Source organism: Gossypium arboreum, chromosome 12 (assembly GCF_025698485.1).
Source record: "Gossypium arboreum isolate Shixiya-1 chromosome 12, ASM2569848v2, whole genome shotgun sequence".
In the NCBI taxonomy this organism is placed as follows: domain Eukaryota; kingdom Viridiplantae; phylum Streptophyta; class Magnoliopsida; order Malvales; family Malvaceae; genus Gossypium; species Gossypium arboreum.
In genome coordinates, this window is record NC_069081.1 from 111,412,826 (window position 1) to 111,439,693 (window position 26,868).

General features: G+C 31.1%; 3 protein-coding genes across 4 annotated transcripts; 1 reads left to right on the top strand and 2 right to left on the bottom strand.

Moving 5' to 3' along the window:
* The first annotated feature begins 11,034 nt into the window (after window positions 1-11,034).
* On the top strand, window positions 11,035-14,098 carry LOC108478338 (calnexin homolog). Of its 2 annotated transcripts, none has more exons than XM_017780790.2 (6): window positions 11,035-11,322; window positions 11,411-11,480; window positions 11,881-13,007; window positions 13,101-13,172; window positions 13,413-13,526; window positions 13,737-14,098. In XM_017780790.2, the coding sequence occupies exons 1-6, from the start codon at window positions 11,230-11,232 to the stop codon at window positions 13,875-13,877; spliced, it is 1,617 nt and encodes a 538-aa protein (XP_017636279.1). In that variant the 5' UTR covers window positions 11,035-11,229; the 3' UTR covers window positions 13,878-14,098. The 2 variants fall into 2 exon arrangements, with proteins under 2 accessions (XP_017636279.1, XP_017636280.1); XM_017780791.2 differs by having other exon boundaries at window positions 11,036-11,322; window positions 13,740-14,098.
* A 689-nt stretch (window positions 14,099-14,787) lies between these two features.
* LOC108479515 (ribonuclease TUDOR 1-like) lies at window positions 14,788-21,483 on the bottom strand. Its single transcript, XM_017782170.2, has 17 exons — window positions 21,119-21,483; window positions 20,561-20,735; window positions 20,224-20,298; window positions 20,018-20,131; window positions 19,815-19,919; window positions 19,506-19,712; window positions 19,199-19,414; window positions 19,013-19,120; window positions 18,080-18,250; window positions 17,772-17,969; window positions 17,326-17,691; window positions 16,999-17,226; window positions 16,733-16,921; window positions 16,559-16,639; window positions 16,276-16,470; window positions 15,505-15,882; window positions 14,788-15,296 (listed from the first exon to the last, which is right to left on the bottom strand). Exons 2-17 carry the CDS (start codon window positions 20,717-20,719, stop codon window positions 15,102-15,104), a joined length of 2,985 nt encoding a protein of 994 aa, XP_017637659.1. The 5' UTR covers window positions 20,720-20,735; window positions 21,119-21,483; the 3' UTR covers window positions 14,788-15,101.
* A 4,097-nt stretch (window positions 21,484-25,580) lies between these two features.
* On the bottom strand, window positions 25,581-26,442 carry LOC108477178 (uncharacterized). The gene is made up of 2 exons (XM_017779647.2): window positions 26,237-26,442; window positions 25,581-25,961 (listed from the first exon to the last, which is right to left on the bottom strand). Exons 1-2 carry the CDS (start codon window positions 26,385-26,387, stop codon window positions 25,792-25,794), a joined length of 321 nt encoding a protein of 106 aa, XP_017635136.1. The 5' UTR covers window positions 26,388-26,442; the 3' UTR covers window positions 25,581-25,791.
* Between the last annotated feature and the right edge of the window lie 426 nt (window positions 26,443-26,868).

Here is a 26,868-nt window from a genome sequence, read left to right on the forward strand (position 1 = left end):
AACAAATAATATTTGAAAATATAAAACAACTTTTTTCCCTTCATTATTTAATTCATTTGGTTGGTTCCTTGGATTAATAATTGAAGTTTGAAGAGCTTTGGATATATTCTTTTTTTTCCTAAACTTAATAGAGGTGGTATATATGTTGTAACTACTCGAATTTTATGGTTATCGGAAAAGTATATCATTAGATCTTTGTTTTTAGAAAATGAATTCATAAATATTTATTAAATATATTTACGAAGTTAATTGAGTGATTAATTAAGTTTTGTGAGTGAATTTAGCTTAATTTAGAATAATTAATAAAAGAACTAAATTAAATAAAAGGTAAAAGTTTAATTATAGATTAAAATAAAATAAAGGGATTAAATATGAAATTATGTCTATTTAGCGTCAAATGAGAAGAAAGATTTTTCTTAGATTATATATTATTATTAATTATTATTATGGTTTTATATTAAATTATTATTATTATTAAATTAATTAAGATAGTGACAAATGTATGGTAATGATAATAAACATGTGTAAAATACATGAAAATACACTTGCAATATATTGGTATATTTTCTTAAGTAATAAGTAAAAATATTTATTAAATATTATTATATTATGAAATAAACTAAATTGTGACAAATGGATGGTAATGATGATATACAAATATAGTGATATATAAGTGTACATTTGTAATATATCTATTTATATACTAAATAGATATTTATTATAATAATTATTATATTAAATTATTATAAAACTAACTAAATAAATAAAGAAACAAAGCAAAAGAAACAGAGAGCATTTCGGAGGTAGAAGGAAAGAAAGGAAAGAAGAAAAGAAAGGGAAATTAGGGATTTCAAGGTTCCAAGTTTAAGTCCTAACGTTGTTTCGAAAAATCTCGGCTAAGAAAGGAAAAGGCAAAGTCAATGAGGGTTAGCTCGAAAATTACGGTTTGTATTTTTATAATCCGAATTTAATTATTAATTGTTATATTTTAATTTAAATGTTTATGGTAAGAAAATTAAGGTAAGTGTAGTATATTTGATATTGAATTGAGTGTTTATGAAATTATAATTTATGTGATATTTGAGCATTGGTATTGAATTTAAATTGAATTGATATTTAATCCGAATTTTAATTATTAATTATTAATTATTAATTATTAATTATTATATTCGGTTTATATGTTATTGTATGTAATTAAGGTAAGTATTAGTAATTGTTATTGAATTGAATTTATATGGATATATGTGATTGATGTGAAAATTGAATATTGGATGTATGTTATATTTGAAAAGTATATTGATTAAGAATGTGATGAATTAATATGAACATGTGATTATTGTGAAATTTGAATATTTATTATTGAAAAGTAAAGTGAATTGTATTGAATTGAGAATATATGTGATTAATTGAAATGTGTATTGGTTGAAAAATTGAAAGTGAATTGAATACCCTATTAATAGTGTCGGACTAAGTCGGCTATAGTTGGCATGCCATAGGATTGGAAGTGTTCAGGAATACTTCGACCTTGAGTCGATGAGGCACTATAAGTGTCGTACTATTACTTCGACTTCGAGTCGATGAGGCACCATGTATATCTTACTGCAACTGTAACTTTGGTTTAATCCGATGAGTCTTGAGTACCATCGTTATTCTTTATTTACTTGACAAAGCCGATGAGGCATCGAAGTCTTGATCTTGGTGTGTTGGTTGGATCCGTGTATCCGTCAATGTCCGAGTCATGTTAATATGGGTAAATAAAGGTATTGAATGACTAACTGTTACTGAATGATATTGATAAATTGATTGATATTGAAAAATATTGACTGATATTGAGCTTGGAATAAAACGGATTATTGATTGAAATGTAAATTGTTGAATATTATATGTTGATAATGAACAGTGAACTGAAACATGATTGAAACACATGAATTATGTAACTCTAAATGGGATATAAGTGAATAATATTATTGTTCAAATGAATTGTGAACATATTGTGGAAAATTATACAGGTTAGTAGATGAAAGAATTGATTGAGTTTGTAACACCCCCTACCCGTATCCGTCGCCGGAATAGAGTACGAGGCATTACCTAGGAGTACGAAACACTTACAGATAATTTAAATATGTTTTCATAACAACTTGTCTCGATTTCATACTATTTCATATTTAAGCTTTATTCACCAAAGTATTTGAAATATCATCTTTATGCAAATAGAACACATGAGGTACATAATTCTATAATTATGAATGAACACATTTATCAAACATATTCCACATTCATATATCAATGTCTCATGTCTCTATATATCAATAACCATCATTTTTCTTGTTTTTCAGATAATTATATGTAGCCATTTATAAGCATGCAATTCACTGTTTCTTCCTGTCAATCACAATTTCAAATGACAAATTCATGTGAATGAGCTCAACCTCATTAGGTGTTTAAATTCTGTCATTTTGATTCACATACTTATAATTTACTAACATATCCTGTCAAACACCAATCTCTGAATGACGAAATCACATAATTGAGCTTAATAATAATAATGATAATATTACTTGCATTTCTTTTTCCACACGTTACATTTACGACTTACCAACTTGTCCATTCAAGGAATGACTTACGGATTTGAGTACATCGTGATCTGAAGCCCGAAGTCTAGCTGAAGCACATGTGCTAAGCGGAAGCCCGAAGGCTAACTGAAGCACACAAGTGCTAAGCAAAGCTTGAAGGCTAATCAAGCTCATCGAGTGAATCGAAACCCTAAAAGGGTTAACTGAAACTCATATGAGTTAACGAAAGCTCGTAAGAGCTAATCGGAAAGCAAACACGAGAATTCGCAACAAATGCTGAATCTCGGTTTACTTGGGTAATTTACCGTCAATTCATCTTTTTCACTGAAAGATTGTACTCATTTCTTACGTTCCGTTCCTCCGAAATACTCAGTTCAATTTCATAACTTTTGTACATAATTTACTTATTTTCAACAATTAACATACGTAAATATTAGTCACCATTCATAAAATAATATTGAAATTTAATAAAACAAATGGTCACTAAAATTTAGTTATATAAACTCACAAGTTCGATTTTTGTATTATAGAGATAATCACAATTTCATAATAAATATTCCAAATAAAACATTATATCATTTCTAATTCAACATTTATCAATTATAATCGGGCATGTGATCAATTTATACACAAGTCATTCATATATATATATGTATATTTTCCTCCTCCTCCTCTCCATCCACATCCTTAGTATAAATAACACACTTGTAAGTAACATTATCCATAACTTTCACTATTTACTTATGTGAATATTCAAGCTATCCATCCGTGTCATAGTCACTAAATTATTTTTATCTTGAACTACAGAACTCCAAATTAATATCCGCTAATTTTCCCTGAAACTAGACTCATGTATCTTCTTACCATAAAATTTTCATAATTTTTGGTTTAATCAATAAGTACAGTTTATTCTTTAAAATCACCCTTGTTCTGCTGTCTGACAGTTCCAACCCTTTTTCACTAAAAATTAATTACCTCATCGTATAGGATTTTAATGATGTTCCTGTTTGTTTATCTTGAAAATAGACTCATTCAGGATTCTAAACATAAAAATTTAAGCCCCTAATTATTTTTATTAAATTTTTTATGATTTTTCAAAGTTAGAACAGGGGACCCGAATTCATTCTGACCTTGTCTTACAAAATTTATTATATCTCATGATTTACAATTCCATTGCTATACCGTTTCTTCTATGAGAAACTAGACTAAATAAGATTAATTTCATATTTTTTCATCTTTTAATTCGATTTCTAAAATTTATGGTGATTTTTCAAAGTTAGCTTACTACTGCTGTCCAAAACTGTTTTATTGCAAGATGTTTATTACCATTTTTCCCTAAGCTTTTAATAAATAATAATTTCGTCCCTACTCAATTAGCCTCTCAATTGAGCTGATTTTTATTAATTAACACTTTATGCTATCACTTTAAATTACTTTATAACCTTTGGGAATCAAAACTTCAGCACTAGACTTTAATTCCAAACATTTTCACAATTAGGTCCTAAAAATCAATTTCTATTGAAATTACCTAATAAAATCATCTCATAAACAAATTAAAGCTTCAATTTCATGCTATTTCATCATAAACTTACAGAACTCAACCATGATGACTTTTAATTTCATCCATGAAATCAAAAACTAATGAATTTAATAGTAGGACCTAGTTGTAAAAGTCTTAAAAATACAAAAATTATAAGAAAAAGGCAAGGATTAACTCACTTGGTGCAAAAATTATGGAATACCAGCTTATAGAACCCCTTCTATGGTGTTTTGGCTGATGAGAATGAAGAAAAAATAAACAGAATTCTAGATATTCCAATTTGGTCCAATTTTTATTTAGCTAATTTTGGTAATTTTACAATTTTTCCCTTCTTTCACCCTTTTCCTGATTTTTGCTCAGCTATTGCCGCCCAAAATATCTCCTTTGGGCTTATTTGCACATTAGGTCCTTCCTCATTTGACAATTGAGCTATTTAATCCTTTTAGCAACTTTTAAACCTTTTTCAATTTAGTTTTTTTTATTTAATTAACCATCCAAACGTCAAAATATTCTGACGAAATTTTAATACTACCTCACTAACACTCCATAAATATTTTTAAAAATATTTATGGCTCGATTTATGAAGTCAAGGTCTCGATACCTCATTCTCGAACCAATTTACCTAATTAATTCTTTTAAATCACCAAATTCATTAATTCAAAAATACTTCTATATTCACATTTGACTCATAGATATTAATTTATTAAAATTTTGACTCACTCGTCGGATTTAGTGATCTCAAATCTCTATTCCTGACACCACTGAAAATTAGGCTGTTACAGAGTTATAAAGAATTTATCTATGAATTGAACAATTATATAATTGTGAATGTTATATGATTTTTAAGTGAACGTTATATTTTTATATTATTATGTGTTCGGATTATAGAAATACCACTGAGTTCATACTCACCGTACGGTTTGTTTCCGTGCGCAGGATAAGTTAAAGTCAGACCGTTGAATCAGCATCCTAGGCCAATCCCGAACTCAACGTGAAGAGGTATATTAATTATTGGTAATGGCATGTACCTAAAATGTCTATATGTTTCATTTTGGATTGTCAATGTAAGGATGAAATAAGTAAGTTTAGATTTAGTAACAGTATATGGTAGGAATTGGCTTATTTGGAAAGAATTTGAACTATTTAATAATGTATGTGAAATACTTAAAAGATTCATCATATAGGCACATAAAATATCTAATTTGACATGTTTTAAGTAGGTTTGAATGTAATTTAAAGTAATTTAATGAATGGTTATTGGAATGTTTGGTATCTTAAATTGCAGGGTTGGTAAATTTGTTGTTTAAGGCTCATTTCGAGTCCACACGGCCTAGCACACGGGCGTGTGGACTGGCCATGTGAAAGCTGCACCTTAACACTTTCAAGTCAGAGAGTTACACGGGCTCTCAACATGGCCGTGTGACCTAGCGACATCGCCGTTTGATCTAGTGACACAACCGTGTTAGTCACACGGGCAATCCACACGGGTGTGTGGGTACTGTTCATAAGGAAAATTTTGAAATTTTGAGAAAAATTCGTAGTGATTTTAAATTAGTCCCGAATTGATTTTACTGTTCATATTGGGCTTTGTGGGCCCATTAAAGGAACGATATTAAATTTATGATAAGTGTAAACAATTATTTTAATTAATGACCGTAATTGAACTGTATTGACTGGTAATACCCCGTAATTCCTGTTCCGGGGATAGATAGGAGTTAAGGGGTGTTACACATTTTACATCCCTAAATTGTGTAATGATAAGCACCAACATGTTTTAACTTATTTTATTGTAAAATATTTAATCATTTAGTCGTATACAATAATCACACACTATAACAACATTTCAATATAATAATAAAGGATTGAAACTTATGAAAATTTAATAATATGCTCTAAGACTATATGTAAGGGAATGAAAAAATAAAATTGATTCTTTTGATTTTGATTTTTGAAAATTTCTATTATGTATGGAAACATTCTTGATGAGTGTTTGTATCAAATGAAATCTAGTTATTTGGAGTTGGTGGGGAGGAAATAGTCTATAGAGCTATTGCAAATGAAAAACTAGTGCAGAAAAGTGGTCCTTCAACATGGGTGTTGATACCTCCTTTAAAAAATAGATTTTAGTTATTATTGTAACATTTAGGTATCGATATTTTGAGATATGTATCAATATCTCTAGAGCATGTAATGATACCACATGAACAAGTATCAATACCCTTGCCTTCTGTTTTGTTCTATGACTACTGATTTGCCATGTATCGGTACTTGACCACCAAGTTGTTTTAGAAACACTTAAACACTCTAAAATAACTTGATATTAACTTTAAAATATTTGGTGTAAGATGAAGCACATTTAAAACATGTTTGAGTATTATAAGGTTTTGAAAATTTTAAAAGATAGTTTCAATAATGTTTTAATTAAATGTCTTAGTAATAAAATTTATATTAAATATTGTTGTATAAAAACTTAAGATATCAAAGCTAACACTAGAGAACAAAAGAAGAAGCATGAATTATATTTTTTACTATGAATAAATTAATACCGAAAACTCGAATGAAAGAAAGGCTAATTTTAGCTTGGTATTTTTTTTCTTTCTATTTACATGGAAATGTAACTTTTCTATTAATTATTAAGAGAATAATTTTTATTATTTGTAGGAAAGTAAATTCCAAGAGCGATTGGTTCATTGAATGTAAAATTATTATTATAATAGTATTACCAAAATGTAAGATTATTTAGTATATTAGAATGTAATGTAATTTCTTTTTATTTGATTGATTGAAGGTAAGATTATTTAAAAGCATATTTTACTAAATAAGAATGAAAAAGTTATTAAACTATATTGAAAGTGAAAATTAACCATGAAAATATAGAAAAAAAAGATAATAATTTACAAAATGTTAACTTTTCTCAACTAATAAATAATTAATAATGAAAACACACTTATAATAATTAATTAAAAATTAGGAAAATATAATCAATAAAATGTAATACAATAAACAAATGTATAATTTTCTTAAATAATAATTATGGTTTTCGTTATCATATGTTATTAGGTTCTAAAGAAAATGAATTTATATCTTAAATAAAAATATTTCCAACTTAATAAATTGCATATAACATGAATTTAAGAGCCAACCTAAAAAAATTTTGGGACCAAAATTAAATCAGATATTTTATGATAGTAAAAATTCAATTTTACTATTTTAATAGCCTATGTCTTTATAATTTTAAATGATTAAATTAATTTTTATCATTTTTAGGGGCCAAAGTATAATTTTACCATTACTAATTTAAAATTTTATAAATTATAATGACTCTAAATAATAAAAAATCATTTTAGGGGTTGGTGACCTTCCAACCCTAAATCCGTCCCGGCATGAATTGAAAAAAATTAGTTATTAAATTTTAATATGGTAAAAATTAAAAAAAAACAAGAAAATTATTAGAATAACTAAATGAATTGCATTTCACAAATGAGGAGATAAATTGCAAATACTTGAATTTAAATTTAAATTTAAATTTAAAAATAATTATATTGTATATTTATATTAAGCTTTTAATCGAGTTGGTATTACAAGTTAATTGGGCATTAATTTAGTTGAGAAATTAAAAAAATTATATATCTATACATATATGAGCTTCTAATTAAGTTGGTATTACAAGTTAACCGGGAACCAATTTATTTGAGAAATTACAAAAAAAAAAATTCATTTTTATATACAAAGTAACAAATATTAATATGAGGGTGTTTTTATCTTTTTGTATTTTTTCAATAAAATAATACAATGATAATATTTAAACTTGACACACATTTTTTTGAGAGGTGAAACACATAAGTTTTAAAGTTTTAATTTAACAATTTCAATAGAGCTTAACTTGGTTGTAATAAAATTGTTATAAAGATAATTTTACATAAATTATTTTCATCCATATAATCCAAGAGATAAACCTTAAAAATAATTGCATAGCATGTTAATTAGGGGATAAATATATGATTTAATGGTAAAATGATAAAAATTGAAACAAAAATACCAATCATTTTAGAATCTTACATTAAAATATGGTAATGAGATTATTCCTATATTAGGGAATCCTGACAATCCTATATTAGGGAATCCTGACAAACTCAAAATAATTTTTGAAATGCACACACAAAAAACATATGATATAAAAATTCTTAAACCAAACATTTAATTAAAAATAAAAATAAATCACTTTTTTACAAATCTAGCATTGAAATCACATTTTAACTCATAAATTAAGAGGTCGATTGAGTTTTATCTTAGTTAGTATCAGCATTGTTGTCAGTAGACCTGTTCATGGGTCGGGTAGAGCCCATTCAAAAAGTGGGAGAGTTTGGAAAAAATATAAACTCGAAAAATGGGTTTGGGCAAAAAAATAAGGCATGTTTTAAAAATTGGTCGAGCCTCGGGTAAGACTTTTTTGCCCGAGCCTAGCCCAAATTTACTAAATGAAAAAAAAACCTGCTAATTTTTTGTTATTTTAATGATATTTTCTTGTTGTTTTCTTCCTATTTTGCTACAATTTCCCTATTATGCTGTTATTGTTTGGATATTATATAATGCTTGTTTTATTATTAATTTTGTTATTATTTTAGAGACATTTTCTTATTAAGTTGCATCTGTCTTAGTATTATTTAAGTATACATATTTTTTAAATTTATTTTCAATTTGTTCAAAAATATTTATTTTAATATTTTAGTATTTTTATGTATTATATATATTTAAAACTTATGTAAAAAATAATATAATATAAAAAATTTAATATGAGCGAGTTGGGTTGGGCCTGAGTTTTAGCATTTTTATCCGGGTTGGGCTTGGGCAAACTTTTAGGCCCATTTTTGGGTCAGTCAAGGCCTGGGCCTAGCAAATGGGCCTAATTTTTTTGTTGGGACCCAGGTTGGCCCAGCCCATGATCATCTCTAGTTTCCAGTATAGGAGGACGTAGGTTCGAGTGCGCTGAAGCACATTATCCTCCTATTTAAGAGTAGGGGAGGGGCTATGAGTAGTTCTAGGCATTGTATAACAAAATAAAGACTAGGAATCGTGATGTTACATTTATATGAAAGGAAGTAAATAAAAAAACAACAAATAATAAATTAAGAGTATATAACCTAAGTAGCCACTAAACTTTTACCATGTTTCTGTTTTGGTCATCCAATTATGAAAATTTTCAATTTAATCACCAAACTGTTTGGATTCGTTTTTTTTTTTTGTCATTGTGCCATTAAGTCTAAAATGATTGGATGACACGGCCATTTATTTCTTAGATAAACTACATGAATGGTCACTCAACTATGAGTGTTTCTATTTTGGTCACCCAACTAATTCTTTTTGCGATTTAGTCACTAAAGTTTTCGAAATTAAATTCTTTAATTTCCATGGCATTAAATTGATAATAAAAGTTTGATGTAACATTTTTTATTGGCCTAATAACAATTTTTTTCCTTTAATATTTATAGGTTCTATCAATTTAGTTATAATACTCTAGAACTTCGTATTTTTATATGCTAATTGCATGTTTTTTTTTTAGTATGATCCTACTAATTTGGGCTACTTATGGTCTTTTCTCTTTTAGGGACTAAAATGAAGGCAAAAGTAAATTTAAAGGAGAAAAGCATGAAATTAAAGATGAATTGGGCCAACATGCGAAGTAGGAGAAAAGGGTGGTGCTGAAAATGTAAACATAGAAGACCTAAGGACAAAAATGCAAAAGAAGAGATTTTATAGCACAAGACTCTATTTTAATTTTAATTATATTAGGATAATTATTAAGGATTTTATTTAGATTTAATCTTATGATTTATTTTTATTTATCTTTATTTATCCTTAATTATCTTTATTTATTTATATTTATCTTTTAGAATTTAATTAGGAATAAACTAGGTTTTCTAGTACTATAAATAGGGGATGGAGTGGCACATATTTTATATCTCTTTTTTTATGTAAACACTCCCTCTCCCTCAACAGGGTATTCATTGCTTCTCCGCATTACGGGGCTGACGTTTCCGTCCATGTCCTTTAATAGGTGACCTTTTCAACTTGTGCAAGGAACGGCCGCTTTGTATGTTTTGGGAAGGTTGCACAGTCGGTTCGTTGGCTTTCTGCGTTAGAGGTTGACGAATTCAAGAGACAAAATGGTGTGGTATTCGCCGTTAGGAAGTGATGATCTAGCAGAAGATAGTCCCACAAAAGCGATTATTGGCTAACGTCAGGTTTCGCATTAAGTCTAAATTTTTGGAGCTGAAAGTCGTAGGCGTCCTCTTCCAGTATAACTGGCTTATCCTGCTCGAGAAGGGTTACTTAAAAGCCAAAGATTGAACCCAAGAATTTGAACTAAATTGATAGAATGTGTGAATATTGAAAGGTTAAATTTGTTATTAGATTAATAAAAAAGGTTAGGTCAAACTTAACAATTTGATGATTAAAAATTTTAATTTATTCGAGAAATAAAGAGATATGTCATCTAGTAGTTTCAAATTTAACCACACAATAACTAAAAATAGATTCAAATAGTTAATGATTAAATAGATAGTTTGATAACCTAAACAGGAACACAATAAAATCTAATAAAATCTTAGTGACTAATTTGGTTGTTTACCCTAAAATCAATTATCATACCAAATGTTTTCCTAAACAACGTGACAAAATGTGGGACCAATTTATATATATATATATATGGAAAAAGCAAAACAATAATAAGCGAAGAATCAGGAAATGTGTCGCTTTCGTGGTCCAATCAACTTTCGCCAAATGGGTCCTGACCCGAACCTTTTCCTCCTCTAGATTGGGTCAAGCTCCGAAAAACAAATAATAATAAAAAGGTTTCCATTTCCAAGGTAAATTAAATATAAAAAAAGTTAAACCACAGATTAAAATCGTACATAGCGATTAACGAAGTTGCATGATTTGCTTACGTGGCGAAAAACGGTTGGTTGATTTCATGCAGCACGTAATATCATTGCATCACTGTCACGAAGATCTATAAAAACGACACGCAATTGAAGTTCTGATTTTGATTTCCAAATTTTTTTGAAGTAACAAAGGAGTATTTTCGATCGTCTTTAGAACAAGGGTTCTTGGATTGATATGATGATGGGGCGTTTTGCTCTTCTTCTCTTAGCTTTTGCGTCACTGCAGCTCTTTTGCGTCGCCGATGATGACAATAATGACGATGATGTGGTATTTTTTTAAAAAAAAATCTCGAATTGGTGAAGAATATTTTGATATGTAAAATTTGAAAATAAGATTTCTTCTGTTCTGTTTTTAGGTTTTTTATGAATCATTTGAAGAGTCATTTGAGGGTCGATGGATCGTCTCTAATAAAGATGATTATAAAGGTGAGATTTTCTTATTTAATTTTATGGAACTCTTCATTGGGATGTTTACTTATGGATTGATTTTTATCATTTTATAGTCTGATTTCTTCATGTTGTTTGTCCTGAAAAACATATGCATAAAACCAAGATGAAAAAATTGATCTTTGGGAAACTAGAGGGTACTTAATGATTTTTATAATCTAACATTTATGGGATCCTTAATTTTGTTTTTAAATCATAAATTTGATGATCTCATTGACAATCAATATGTGCGTTAGGTTATTGCTAATGGAAACTAGAAAAAGTATATGCTTTGTGATATGGATATGGTTTTAAAAGATAGATGGTTGTATGATGTTCATAATATATGTAGGGCTGGTAGCGTTGGGTGTAGATATTGATGTTGTTTTTGGAGCTGCAGGTTTATGGAAGCATTCAAAGAGCGAGGGCCACGAAGACTATGGTCTTCTGGTGAGTGAGAAGGCAAGAAAGTATGCAATAGTGAAGGTGGTTGATGAACCGGTGAGTCTGAAAGATGGAACCACCGTGCTTCAGTTCGAGACTCGGCTCCAGAGTGGACTCGAATGTGGTGGTGCCTACATTAAATTTCTTCGTCCTCAAGAGGCGGGTTGGAAGCCTGAGGAATTCGACAATGAATCCCCTTACTCCATCATGTTTGGACCTGACAAATGTGGGACAACAAACAAGGTGCATTTCATATTTAAGCATAAGAATCCCAAGAATGGGGAGTATGTTGAACACCATCTTAAATACCCACCTTCTGTCCCATCCGACAAGCTCACTCATGTCTACACTGCAACCTTAAAACGCGACAAAGAGGTTAAAATTATGATTGATGGAGAGGAGAAGAAGAAGGCAAACTTATTAGTAGCCGAAGATTTTGATCCTCCACTTATCCCAGCCAAGACAATCCCTGATCCTGATGATAGGAAACCAGAGGATTGGGATGACAAAGAAAAGATTCCTGATCCAAATGCTGTGAAACCGGATGATTGGGACGAGGATGCACCGATGGAAATCGAGGACGAGGAGGCGGTGAAACCAGAAGGATGGTTAGACGACGAGCCTGAGGAGATAGATGACCCTGAGGCAACCAAGCCAGGAGATTGGGATGATGAAGAGGATGGTGTGTGGGAACCCCCAAAGATGTATAACCCAAAGTGTGCAATAGCTCCTGGTTGCGGTGAATGGAAGAGGCCAATGAAGAGTAATTCTGCTTACAAAGGGAAATGGTCTCCTCCACTAATTGATAACCCCAATTATAAGGGTGTTTGGAAGGCTAGGGAGATTCCAAACCCCAACTACTTTGAGCTTGACAAGCCTGACTTTGAGCCTATTGCTGCCATTGGTATTGAGATTTGGACAATGCAAGAAGGAATACTGTTTGATAATATAGTGATAGCTAAAAACGAGAAGGTTGCCAAGTCATATCGAGAGACCAAGTGGAAACCCAAGTTTGAGATTGAGAAAGAAAGACAGCAGGCTGAGGAAGAAGCTTCTGGTTTAGACTTCCTTGCAAGCATCAAGGTCATGCTTTTGCAAGTTTATTTATGGAATTATTTTTCGTTTACTCAATCTTGTAACATTTTAACTTAAAGTTGGTGATTTCTTAATCTGCAGAGGAAGGTGTTTAATGCCCTATATCAGATTGCTGATATTCCTTTCTTAAGCAACTACAAGCCTCAAATTCTCGTAAGTTCACGTAATATGCTGTTTCTCATATGCAATATCAGTTTTTCATTGGTGGGGAGCGGAGAAAATTAAATTATAACTTTTATGATAGCTACAATATAATTTTTAAAGGATTAAATAAAATTTTTTTATTTTTAAATAATTTACTAACTTAAAATTTTAAAAAATTTAAATGGTAGAGCCTGCCAGCCCCCTCCTAGATTCGCGGATGACATCTGAATTTTGAGTTTTTCATTTTAGGATCACATTAAGAAGGCTGAGAAACAACCAAATCTCACCATGGGAGTCCTAGTCTCTACTGTCGCCATTATCCTCACGATTTTCTTGAAGCTCATTTTTGGTGGCAAGAATCAGGTTGGTTTATGTTTCTCTTTTCTGCCGCTGTTTGTATATATGTTATTCAAGTTCGGATTTGATATTTGTCGGGAAATGTGCCCGACATGGATATGTTTAATCCCCTTTTCAAGAATGCAAGGTCCTTTGAAAATCCTTGGAAGATTATATCCGTAGTGGATACTTTAAGAACTAGGGTTGTTCTTATTCCCTTGGTTAATATTTGTGCAGCAGTGCCCAAGAATAGAAACAAAACCAGTACCCGTGGTCGCTGAAACATCAGATGATCAAGGAAGCGATGGAGAAAAGGTTGAAAAGGCAGAGAAAAATGAAGCTGCTGCTGCTGCACGACGAAGGAGGCGTGAAACATAATATTAAAAGGAAAAAAGTCTTTAAAACAGAGTGGTCGGTGATCATCAGTACCAATTTCGGCTAATTTTTGGGCTTTTAGGTGGTTTTCTCTTTGTAGCTAAAACATAACATCCTTGGTCCTTGGTTTTTAACTTTTTGGATATTAGAAATTCCTTTATATTTAACATGTAATATCTTTTTGCTGTTGAGTTCAATGACATGAGGAATCCCCAATTAGGAAAGGATCGTTGGTTAGTTATATGAATGTTTTCTAAGTGAAACGGTAACTTACAAAATGGCTGAGAATTTGATGTAAATGTAGAGCACTCCATACATTGTTACTTTTCAACTAGATTTTTTTTTAAATCTAAATTTTCTTTGTAAAGACTTTTCACCAAATTGAGCTTTCCGAAATAATATAACTTCACAAAATTTTTAGATCGTCAATTTATTGGTATAACTAAAAATTTTCGGGGTATACGAAAGGAAGAAAATTTCGGGTAACTTGCTGAACCCAACAGAAAAGAATGAATTAAACTAACTATCAGATCAAAATTTCGCCTTTTGATCCATGAATATGTAAAAACTACAGAAACCTTTATTAGGAACAAGCACCCCCCACCCTTTCTCACAAAAGATAATTTATATTCTAAAAAAACACTCTTCAAGACTTCAACCTAAAAACTATATGTTGGTAACTTTTAAAATTAATTTTGTGCTCTTGGTAATCACATGTCAGTACTATTTTCGTGTTTTTAAAATTAATAAATCTACTCAATTCACAATTATTTGATCAATGAGCTTCCCGCATTGACCTATTATCACATGACAATTAAGTTACTCTCGTCGAACTGTTACGTTGACTAAATGCATTCTGACATTCAAACCAATACTTACAAATAATTAAAAAGGAATTTCCGTACCATAGAAATATCCAAAATAAACATAGATTAAAAACTCTATCCAACGGGAATTTAAAAAAAAAATTGTTCTTATCGGTCTCCCACATGGAAACCAAACAGAAATGCTACAGTTCACCTTATTTAAACATGTATTAAAAAAATTCTATCGTAATGTAAAACAAAAAGATTTTTAAAAAAAAGTGTCAAAATTTAAGCATGTTATGGTTGAGATTTTGCATTCGGGGAGCTCTTTAACTCTTCAAACGAGAATGATCCACACCTATAACTTAGAACTCTTTAGATGTTTAACCCCAAAAAGTGATTGATAAATATATTACAATACCTAACGCCGACCTCCGGTTTTCTTAGCCGCAATTGGCGGAAGTAAATCCTCATCATCCGACTCCACATCTCCATACTGCCACATTCCACGCCGACCAGTTTTCGCTTCCTCCTGACACTCTTCCAATTTATTAAGCATCAATTTTCTCTCCTTCGATTCCCATTTCTTCCTTTTCTCCAACCTAGCAAGACCGTCCTGCAAATAAAACAAACAAATAACACGCCCGTAAGATTAAAGAAATTCGATGCAGAAATTAGTAAATGGTTGACACTGTTTTGTCACAGCAACGATGACCTGGATATGACCCTCTAAATTCATGAAAATCAAACCTTTAAACATATCAGGATTTTTAACAGAATCAGAGGTTGAGTAGAACAGAGAAGGGATAATATATTGTTCAAACCTTCAGCATTGCTGCATTGATGCTATCCTCCGGATCCTCGGTAAAGAGGGTTACAACGAGACAAGTACCAGTTCCCTGTCCCTTGACTTTTCCCCCGGAAGTATCCCTTTCCTCTATCACTGCCTTGAATTGCAGTGAACTTCCTAGTGTCTGCTCACTCAAAAACTGGGCAGCCTCAGTACCAAATTCATCATCGAGGCTTGGAACTTTCACAAATGCAAGACTGCATAACTGAGCAAGCCCAGGTGTTGCTGATAATGAAGCATCAATAGGCCGTAATTGACTGTAGGGAACCAACTCTTGGTTTCCATAATCGAGATAAAACACTTCAAACCTGTCATTTGAAGACTGAACTCCTCCTCGAGGTGCATTGACAATCTTCACACGTCAAACAAGATGCATTCAGTACCAAAAATGAAAAGAGAAGTGAAAGGTGAAAGCACAAACATGTCAAATGGCACACGAATATGCATAATATGAGGGACAACCATGATTCTTAATTTTAGAACATTGAGAACCATTGTTTCACAATTTCTCCTGTTAGCTTCAAAATATTTTAGAATGCCTTCAGTATTTAAATCTTGTTATGGATTCAAAATTAACTGTGCCAGACGGACTTTAGGAAAATTTTGGCACTCCTCACCCCCACCATTCTTTAAACAATAACAGGAGGCACAATATGAAACCAGTTGAAAATTCTGCAGCCAAAACCATTCACATAAAGGATTACAAAAAAGAGAACATATTCAGAATCAAGTTTACTGAACTAACCAGTGCACGATTCCATGAGTTATCCATGCTAAACTGAGCAAGGACAATGTCGCCCTTCTTAGGATTAAAAGCACCAATCACAGGAGCCTCTTGGATATTTAAAGATGCAAGCTGTTTCTGAATAGAAGATACTCTCTGATCTCCAACTGTTTGGACGTAAAATTTTCCACCATTCAATACTTCAGTAATAACAACCTGAAAATAACAAGAAGAATAAGTTATTTCTAGTTAAGTTCATGATTAAGTCAGATAGGTATTATTTTTAGTTAAGTTCCTAGAGCACCTCCAGCAATTCCTTTTGTTTGTTCTCTACAGGGGCAGATCCATTGGAAACTTCCTCCCCTTCAACATAGTTCTCCCAAATCTGCATTTAGAAGTTCAAAGATAATAAAGCCAAAAAGTTCTATTAAGCACCAAAAGAATATGCGTGATAAAGATAAGTCCATCAGCTACTTACTTTCAGTTTCTGCCTCTTGGCAGATTGTTCAGCCTGTTCGAGAAGATGAGCATCAGGAATCCAGTCAGCACCAAATGAAGTTTGTAGCTTTGCCAGGCCAGCTTCAACTAGTGTCACAGCCATATTGGTTCTGGACTCCCACAAAGACCCCAAAAATGTTCCAGTTCTATCGACAGTTTCCACTTCAATCTATGTAGAAAAACATACATTTGTAAAAAGGGAAAAACAAGATCAAGGCAGACAAGCAATTAAAACAGAATCCATACCTCCACATCTCTCTGCATGATCTTCCGTCTCATTACTGCTATGGCTTCATCTGAATATGGTTCATCACGACCAGGACATCTGACACCAGAAAATGAGAAGGCAATGCTACAAGTTTCCTTAGGGATCAACAACTTAAAACGATGACCGCTTAGGACATATTCCACAATAGCTGGTATCCTCTTGTGAAGCAGGAAATGCAAGAAATCTCTAGCTTTCTTGGCTGGTGCCTGAGAGTAGGGAAGACAGTATATGGATATTAGAATTTAGATTAGAAATACAATATACAAACAAGAAAATGAATAACATAAAGAGACACAATTGCCAACCATTGTGAGGTCTTGTATGTGCGTGACTGGAGGATCCTTGGCAGAATGGATTCCTTTCTTTCCAGAAATCGCACGTGATTCAGCAGCCAAAAGGGCATCATAATAGTTTGATCTTTCCTCAAAATCCCTATGTCTTATCACTGTGCCAAAGCCACGTCCAACCACCAACTCTGCAACATTCAAGCCAGGTGGCTGACTACCAGCTGTGGATGGGAGTGCGGCAGGCGCATCATCACCATCACCCTTAACAGAAGACATTAGGAAGACTGAGCCAAAATCCATTACCCTTGAATCTGCAGGTGCAGCAGCAGCTATAGCACCATCAGCCATGGGAACCTTCCTTGAATATTCCATTTCTACAGTCACCTGAGAAAAGTATGTTGACATATGATAAATAAAGGTTCCTAACAGTTAACAAAATAATATTTTAAAGAAAAATTACTAACCTGTTTTCCAGTAAGGCGTGTTCTCAAAAACTCTCTTGCTTCCCGGGCATAAGCAGCCGGCTTTTCATCTCTACGAGGATTGCCAATTTTTGGACACCTAATGCTTGAAAGATTGACTCGGCGCTCTGCAAGAGGACTGCCATATGGGGCAGAATCATCAGCCACAACAATGCAGTCCCCGCTAACAACCTCCACAACCTAAGTTGAAAAGTCATACTGTTATAAATAGTTACAAAAAAGCCAAAAACCATAAACTAGTGGTACAAGAAACTTGCATGAAAAAGTAATTAAAAAACTGCTGCTGTTACCTTTCCTGTGAAGTTCTGGTCACGGATTGCCTTTGAGTTTGTAGCTGGGGGTACATAATTTGTCCAGATCCTTAGCCGAGTCTTCTTGGCTTCAAGCTCTGCAGCCTTCAACCGCCGTTTGGCATCATCTTCCATCATATTAGCACTCCATTCAACATATTTTGCTAGACCCTTTATTGTGAGAAGAGATTGTAAGATTCAGAAAGGAGGGGTGGGAAGCAAGCATAAAAGAATTCAATCATTCAGAATATGTAAACAAAAATTCAATATAAAAAGGATGCACATAGTGTTTTATACCATTTCTGGTATGAAAGAAATCTGCTAACCAAAGAAACAGTTTAATTGATTATATGCCCAAGGCATCACATAAAGTAGTATCATAACTACACTAAGATATAGGTACAGATAGCTTCTAACTTTAAATTTGCATAGTGGATAGGAAAAACAAAGTAAGCTAGAGATTTAAAACAGCTCATTGGAGAAAACAGCTAAAGAAATATTTAAGAGAGGATTAAAGATATAGAGAAAACCAATCTCAGTAAAAGATCTGAAATCAAGAAAATATTCTTTTAACAATAAATCATGACCAACAAAATGAGATAGAAGAGAAAAAAAGTTCATTGCACATAAACACTTAAGACACAGCCCCAACAACAATCTCAAACATAAGAAATCTTTTCTTTAACAAATAAAGGTGATCTTCTGAAGATAGTTCAAGCGTACAAACTTCTCCTCGAATGGAGAACTGCCAAATTATTATCAAGAAACTAATGTTTTGGAAATAAAAGTTTTTACAAGCAAAAATAGAACAAAAGAAAATTAATTCAAGTCTAAAACATGAATAATAGAAACCCTATAGTTCAGTACTCAATGCTAATATAACAGATTAAACATATTTTAGGCATGCACAGCAAAAGAAATCCAGGAACTTACATTTTCCACAAGCTCCAATGCAAGGTCTTTCGCAGTTTCACCTTCAGGATAATAAACTGATCCAATCAAATTGCTAAATTTGTCAACACCTTCAAGAACAATGCGGACCTACAACATCAATCTTGACTTTAGGATATCTATACAAAATGTACTCACACAAGTCGACCTGAAGTATTTTTCACTCACATCTCTATTCAAGCAGCGAACTTCTGTAAAATGTTTAGCTTCTGGCCCAAATGGATCAGGGGACACTTCAGCAGCAGCTGCTGCAGACGCAGAAAGCTTCTGTGCAGATGTTAAGGGAGCCCGTGGCTCAGCTGAAGCATCTCCATTTTGATCATCGGAGGTCAAATACGTTTCAACAACAGTTTCTGCAGCAGCCCTTCTACCCATTGAAGGGGACTACACGAACAGGGAAAAGAAGGTAAATATTCACGAAGACAAATTAACATGCAATTGAAATAAAAAGGCAGAACTGCAGTTTATAGTGCACCTGGATACCAGCAACAAACACTTGCACAAACTGAAAATCTGGGAGCAGATAGACTCGAACAGTACTACCATCACGAACCTGCTCCACAATACCTTCCATTGGCTTACCCTTATTTGCAGCCAGAAGACCCATGGCATCCAAGTTACTAGGATCACCAATAGCAGATGGAGGTAGATCCCGGATAGAAGCCTCAGCAGCACCAGGCACCTACAACCATGATAAACATTTTCATTTGATAGCTACTCATTGTTTCTAGGTCAGTTAGATGCCCAAATATAATTGGGCGTATAACAAGGGGAAAGAGATTACCTTGCTCCATCGACCCACACCTTGTTGTTTGGCCTGTTCCTCAAGGCGTAGCAGTTCAGCAAGAATAGGGCTTGCTTCACCTTTCTGCTGTCCTTGCTCCCTGACCTGCACAAGCCAGGCTCAGATAACCTAAACACCAATTTTTTTAAAAATTGCTGAATCACTTTCCCCAGTATCACGAAAAAAATTGACAAATGAATTACCTTTGCCCAGCCTTGAGAGACAACCAAAATTGCAACATTTTTGTCACCGAGGTAAACTGAGCCAAATTCTCGACCTATGCTCGGTACAGCATATTCAACTCTGAAAGTGACTTCCTGAGTAAAGAACAAATTTGTTTAGGTCACCCTGATTTTAAGCAATATCATCAATAACTAAAATTACATGAATCATTCGAAGGGAACAGCACCTTCCCTATGCAGAGCTTCCTCAAAAATTCTCTGCTCTCCCAGGCAAATGGCTCATCAATACCGCCTCTACGTGCCTATTAATAAAATAAGATGGAAAACATAAACACAAAGAAAAGCATCGACTGGAAGTTTGACTCAAACAGCTTGCAACAAAAAGTTTACAAGTTAGAACTTAACAATTATGAAATCAAGATACCAACCTACTCAAAAGTAACTCCCAGAATCATTATCCAAAACCAAAACTAAATTAATCAGCAAGAAAATGCCAAACAGATATTACAAATAAATTTAAAAGCGACCAAGGGAGACATAAAAGGATATTTAAATGAGTTTTACCAGTCTGGGAGCAATGAGAGATGCCAGGGTAATGGTCTTCTCGGGTGGAGGTCCAGGTCTGTTACTGGCCATCGCCGTTACCACCAAGGAATCCCCCGATGGAACTGCTTTGACTCTCCCTTTGTACCATCCCGTTCTCCCAGCTGCTGGTGCCGCCATTCTCAACGGCTAAGATCTACAACAAAATTGCCAACCACTTCACTTTCAAAATTCAATATTTCCGCAAACAAGCAAAAATATCGGTAACATTCTAAAGAAACATAATTCGAAATAAATTCTCCAGATCTGTAACATATGATCCACAGGAATTTCAAAACGATCTAAAATCCATCCTTTGAATATTCTAAAACGCTACATGCATCAACGGAACACTAAAATATTAATAACAGTATCAATTCAAAAGGCCTTGATCTATTAATTTCATCGAACGAGACCAATGAAAAAAATAACAAACAGTTTGAATAAGAAAGAACAAAATCGAAACAATTTCATCTAAAATCAGATTAAACAATGCCAAATATAATACCAGAATCGAAAATTATCGGTCTTGGCTTTTACCTGGATCAAACGAGGAAAACTCCTTATTGGATCTACCGAAGAACGGAGAATGAGAGACTTTATATAATGATGATAAGCTCCGTTATTCTGTATTATTTAAAAAAATTAAATTAAATATAAAAAAAAAAACTCAGAGTAGGAGAGAGAGGGCGGCGATCAGAGACAGAGAGAAGTGGAAGATTGTGCGCGTAAGAGCCAATTTATACACGCAGAGGAAGGCGAGTTGGGTGATAAAAATAGTCTCCGTTTTGGAATAAAATTACATGAAATGCCACGAGAAATACATACAATATGAAGTTGACAAAATTGATGCTGATTTCTGCTTTTAGAGATCTGTTAGATTTAGATTTTTAGTTATTTCTTCTGACCCATTTTGCCCCTGTTTCTTAACTATTTCTAAAATTTGAAAACTCCGCTACTTTGACATCTCGAATCGTTCTACTATTTCCTTTAAAATATATGTAACTAATGTTCAGGCTTAAGACCGAATTTTTTAATTCAACAGTAATAATAATGTAAACAGCGTGCTGCTACAATTAATATCAAATTAATATTGCCAATTTTGTTTAGGAACATAGCCTTAAATGACCCGTTCGAATAGTTGGTTTACATATATTTTTAAACTAAATAAAATATAATTTTAAACTCAAATGAACAAAAATATCTTATATTAAAATATATATTTATAAAATTATTTTAATAAATAATTATGGGTGGAATAGTAATATATTTTTATTTAAATTTGTTCATCTTATATTTAATTCTTAAGTAATATTTTGCAATTATTTTATTTTAAATATTTATCATATAAAAGTATGGAATAATAATTGTAATACTATTTTTTAACAAACAATAATAATACTAATTAATTTTTAAATTAAGGATGTTTTAATAATTTTATAACTAAGTTGATGTAGAGTCATGATATCAACTCAATCATTTTATATATAATATGGATTATAATTATTTTAATTTAAATACTAATATAAAGATAATATTTTTATTTTTAATTTATATTTGAAATAATTTAATTTAATAAAATTTAACAAAATTTATATTATGCTTTATATCATCGAAAATCTCTAAACAAAAATTAAAGATTTCAAAAATAAAATGAATAAGTTAATTTAGCTACTATTAAACTATAAATATTAGCATAATTATTTATTATTTATTATTTATATGCATATTAAACAAAATTAAAAGAAAAATAAACCATTTTCATGCATGTATAATATATACACAAATATATATCCTTGAGGTAATTATATATTGTTTTCTTAAATATTTTACTTACTAAAAATACAAAAATTATTTTAAAAATCATATGAAATTTTGCTAAAAGTCTAAGTTTATTTTATAAATTTTCAAGACAAAGTAAAAATTAAAGATATACAACATATAGCAATTTAGACAAATTTCAAAATTATATATATATATATATATATACTGTTATTAAAACTTCAGACTGATTAGGTATCAAGAATTAACTATGCACCAATTCAATTGGAAAATTACGATAATGTCTTTTTATAATTAAAATAAGGTATATTGTTCAATGGCACTTTAATCTTTTTATTAAAAAATCAATAAAAATAAAATGGATTTGAACTCAACCAATTGTTTTAATAAAACCTTGAATTCATCACTTAACCAAAGTTTTATTTTATTATATTTAAAACATTTTTATTTTAATATGCACAATTTATTATGTCCATCAATTGTATGTTTATACAATTATTTAAACCTCTAATTGAGTTGATATCACGAGTCAACCAGGCACCAACACGATTAGGAAAGTTACAAAAATATTCATCCGTAATCAAAATAAATTATATTGCAAAAACCAATGAAAATATAATTTGAACTCACACCAATGAAAATATACTACTCAACCGAGCTTCATTTTAATGTGTTTTATACATATTTATTTTAATGTATGCATGATTTATTATCTCCATCAGTTGTATATATTAATAATGTTATTAATTGAATTAGTGTCACAAGTCAACTTGACATTAAGTCAAAATTAAAGATGACACCATGATAAACAATTATAGTACATTTAATATTGTTAATTTAATGTATTTATATGTTTAATTTTATTTTACTTACAATTTAATTTTTTATTTTAATATTATACATATTTTTATAAACTTATATATTACTATAATTAATTAATTTCAAATCATATATTTCATTATTTATTATGTTTTATTTTTAAACATATATCTTTTATCTAAATTCGTACAGCATAATTGCCATACATATACGAAAGTCTAATATATATTAAAAACAAAACCTCTAATCATAAAAGGCTTATCCCAATAGATATATAGTTTAAATCGTGCCATGTATATAATTAAAAATGTAACTTATCATATATTTAATTATTTCGACTCAATTTAATTAAAAACATTTAAATGTCATATAATAAATTATAATTATTTTTAACATTTTTAATTGACTTGCCTTATATGTAATAGTATAAATAATTTTTTTCTCTCATAAATCATTTATTAATAGACGTGAATTAATTATACATAAAACTACAAACTAAAATCAGAACCATTTTTAAATACCATGTTAAGAACATTGAATTTCTTTCAAACCCAGCTTTAAGAAAGATATCAGCTCAACTATTCGCATAAAATAATTCTTATATGGGTTAGAGTAATATTTTTTCAACACGTGTTATAAAATAGAGTTATGTAAAAATTCTAAATTGAAAATTTAAAATTTTCAGTTTAATCAATTTTATGTTCGGTTGAATTAGTTTAATCAGTCAATTTTTAGTTTTGATATTTTAAATTGAATAAGTCATAAGGCTAAGAGTCCATAATATTTACATACCTAAATCTAAATTTAAACTTTAAACTCAAATATCAATTAAAATTTAATACTCTTAAAAGCCTAAACCCATTCAAAATTAAAATCCAAATTGATAATTAATTTTTTATAATATTCATTTTAATTTTATTATTTAATATATAAAAAACCCAAATTGATATATACCTATTAAGAATAGTAGAAGACGTGAAAGTTATATGCTGAGCATGTAAGAAAAAAAGTATTTTTTGAGTTCATTAAAATTATTTTGTTTATTTTTAATATTTTTATAATGAAGTAGAAATAAAATTATAAGTAATGCAATATACTAATTTGAAGAAAGAAGATAGTTATATGAAAAAATAAAGAAAATAAATTTATAAATACTTCAATTAAAATTTTCTTTTCCAACTAAAAGAAAATTTAAAAGTAAAAAATCAAACCGAATAAAAAATTTCGATTCTAGATTGAATCGATTAATTCAATGTATTCGATTTTGGGGATAAAAATTAAACCGACAAAGTTATCGATGTTAAGATGAAAAAGAAATTATGAGAGAATTTGGCCTGCAATTTGTTGAACCCTTGTTACATATAACCCTAAGAAATCCATCATATGATAATGAAAGAATCACATAGCAAACCTATAATAATATTTGTAATTTTTCTTAAAATATTGAATGATGATTTTAAGAACTATATAGCATAGAGCGACGTTCATTTTTGAGTCTGAGTAGTCTATCGTCTTCTTGTTAAAGAATGCTCAAACTGTTATTGATATCTTGAATGACATTAATCAAAATGAGAGCAAGGATAAAATCTATGCAGACTTGAATTCTCCAAAAACTGTTGACAACTCTTCCGTTAAGTCCAATAAAAAGAGGAAGACCAAAGAAAGGAATAATCTTATTGGGATGGTAGGAAGTATAATTGGAGTCTTCATTGATAGAATTGTCCAAAAATCTAGGAACTCCAGCAATTTCAAGACTAGCCCAATATTGAAGGGCTCATTGAAGACGAAGTGATGATTGCTTCAAGGAAGATAATTAAAGATGTTGGAGCTATGCTTGTGTTGTTGAATGTTCCAGCTCATCAAAAAGTTGAAATGGGTCAGAGGATATATGTAGACTTATTATTATTATTATTATTAATTTAAGACATCATGTTATTTTTAAAACTATGTTTTATGCACATTTTTTATATTTTTAAAATATTGATGTTAAATAATCCGAGTATAATTTTAATTTAATTTTATTTGAACTGTATTTGTAAAAAACAATGAAAAGAAGAATGATAATTTTAGTTTTACTTTGATGTGAATTGTTTTAGTTGACTGAAGTGGAACTTTATAATTGTATTCACAAATCTATAATTATAGTCCTATTTACATTTTTTAATCGAATTTGATCCGTAATTTTAATCGTATTTGTAATTGTACTTTTGACACGTTTAATAATTTGTATTGTGTTTGTGTTTACATTGTTGACATTAATAAATGCAACAATTTATAAGTTTTTCAAGGTATGCTTTATAATTCACAAATGACATTTAATAAAATAATACATTAGTATTGATATGTTTAACTAAACTAAGTCAAATACATGTATTAAAATGCCTCCCCAATATTGGGTTAATTATTTTTTGGATGATGATGAAATTTATTAATCTAAGAATGCACTTAAACTGTGACAAAAGAACAAAAACACAATATATAGTGTAGTGGGCCAAATGTGCCCGGGCCCATTACAAACAAACCGAAAACAAATAAATAAATATAAAAACCACAGTCTATTAACCCAAGCCCAATAATTAAACCCTGACCCGAATCTACAGGACCCAACAGGCCTAGAACACTAAAACAGGACAAAACCCTAGGACATCTCCTTTTCCTCTGCACCGCAACCAAGCAACCCCCCATGCACGGCCTCCGTACCGTCCAGCAGCCACGCCCCGCGCCAGCACAGTTTCCGTACGCCACGCCCACACCCCCGTACACATACCAGCAGACCCCGTACCTGGAAAAAGACAAACAGGATGCAACAGCAAATAGAAAGAAAGAAAAAAATTGTATTTCATTTTTTTTTTTTTTTACATTCGGCTATAAAAGCCTATTGATTTCGATTGTAAGGGCTTTTTTTTTTACGGGATATACAGAAGCAATATACAAACAAACGTGATTTTCAGTCTCTTACTGGCTTTAGTTCTTTTGATTGGGTCATTTTTATTTTCTTTTCTCTTCAATCTTTCGTTATTATACTTGAAAATAAAAAGAAACGAAAGGGGATCTTACTTTGCAAATTCGCCACGGGTTCTTCTTTGCTTCGCTGAAATTGAAGTCTGAGGAGTGATCTTGAGGCTGCAAACTGATTTCTGGGTTCTAGAAGTTTCATTGTTGGCGGCGACATGCTAAAGGAAACCCTAAAAGAATGGGCTGATAGCATGATTTATTTCTAAGGGGAAGGATTTGTGTTTTATGTAAAAAAAACGATTGAAAAAGGAGGGGTTTAGCAGCAGATCTAAACGGCGTCGCTCCAAAAAGGGGTAGGGTCCGCGTGTCTACCCGTTTGAAGACCCGGATCCACTCTTTTGCGCCTAGAATGGAATATTTGTGCTGAAGGTCCCTCCTCCTTGTGCTGCGTTGTAATCTGCTTCATTTGCATTTGATTTGCTTTATTTTCTTTTAGATTATTCCCAAAATTTGAAATACTTTTATGTTGTAGTCCGCATCTCAACACAATGTTTCAGGATCAGGGATTATTTTAATCTTGATCCCTGTGAATTCATGTGTGTTATATATGAGTCTCCATTAGTAGTTTACTTATTTGGTAAATTATCTTTTATTTTACTTTGATTTCAATTAAGTATTTTATTAGATTTATGTTATAAATTTGGGTTTATTCACTCATATATTTTCGGTCCTTT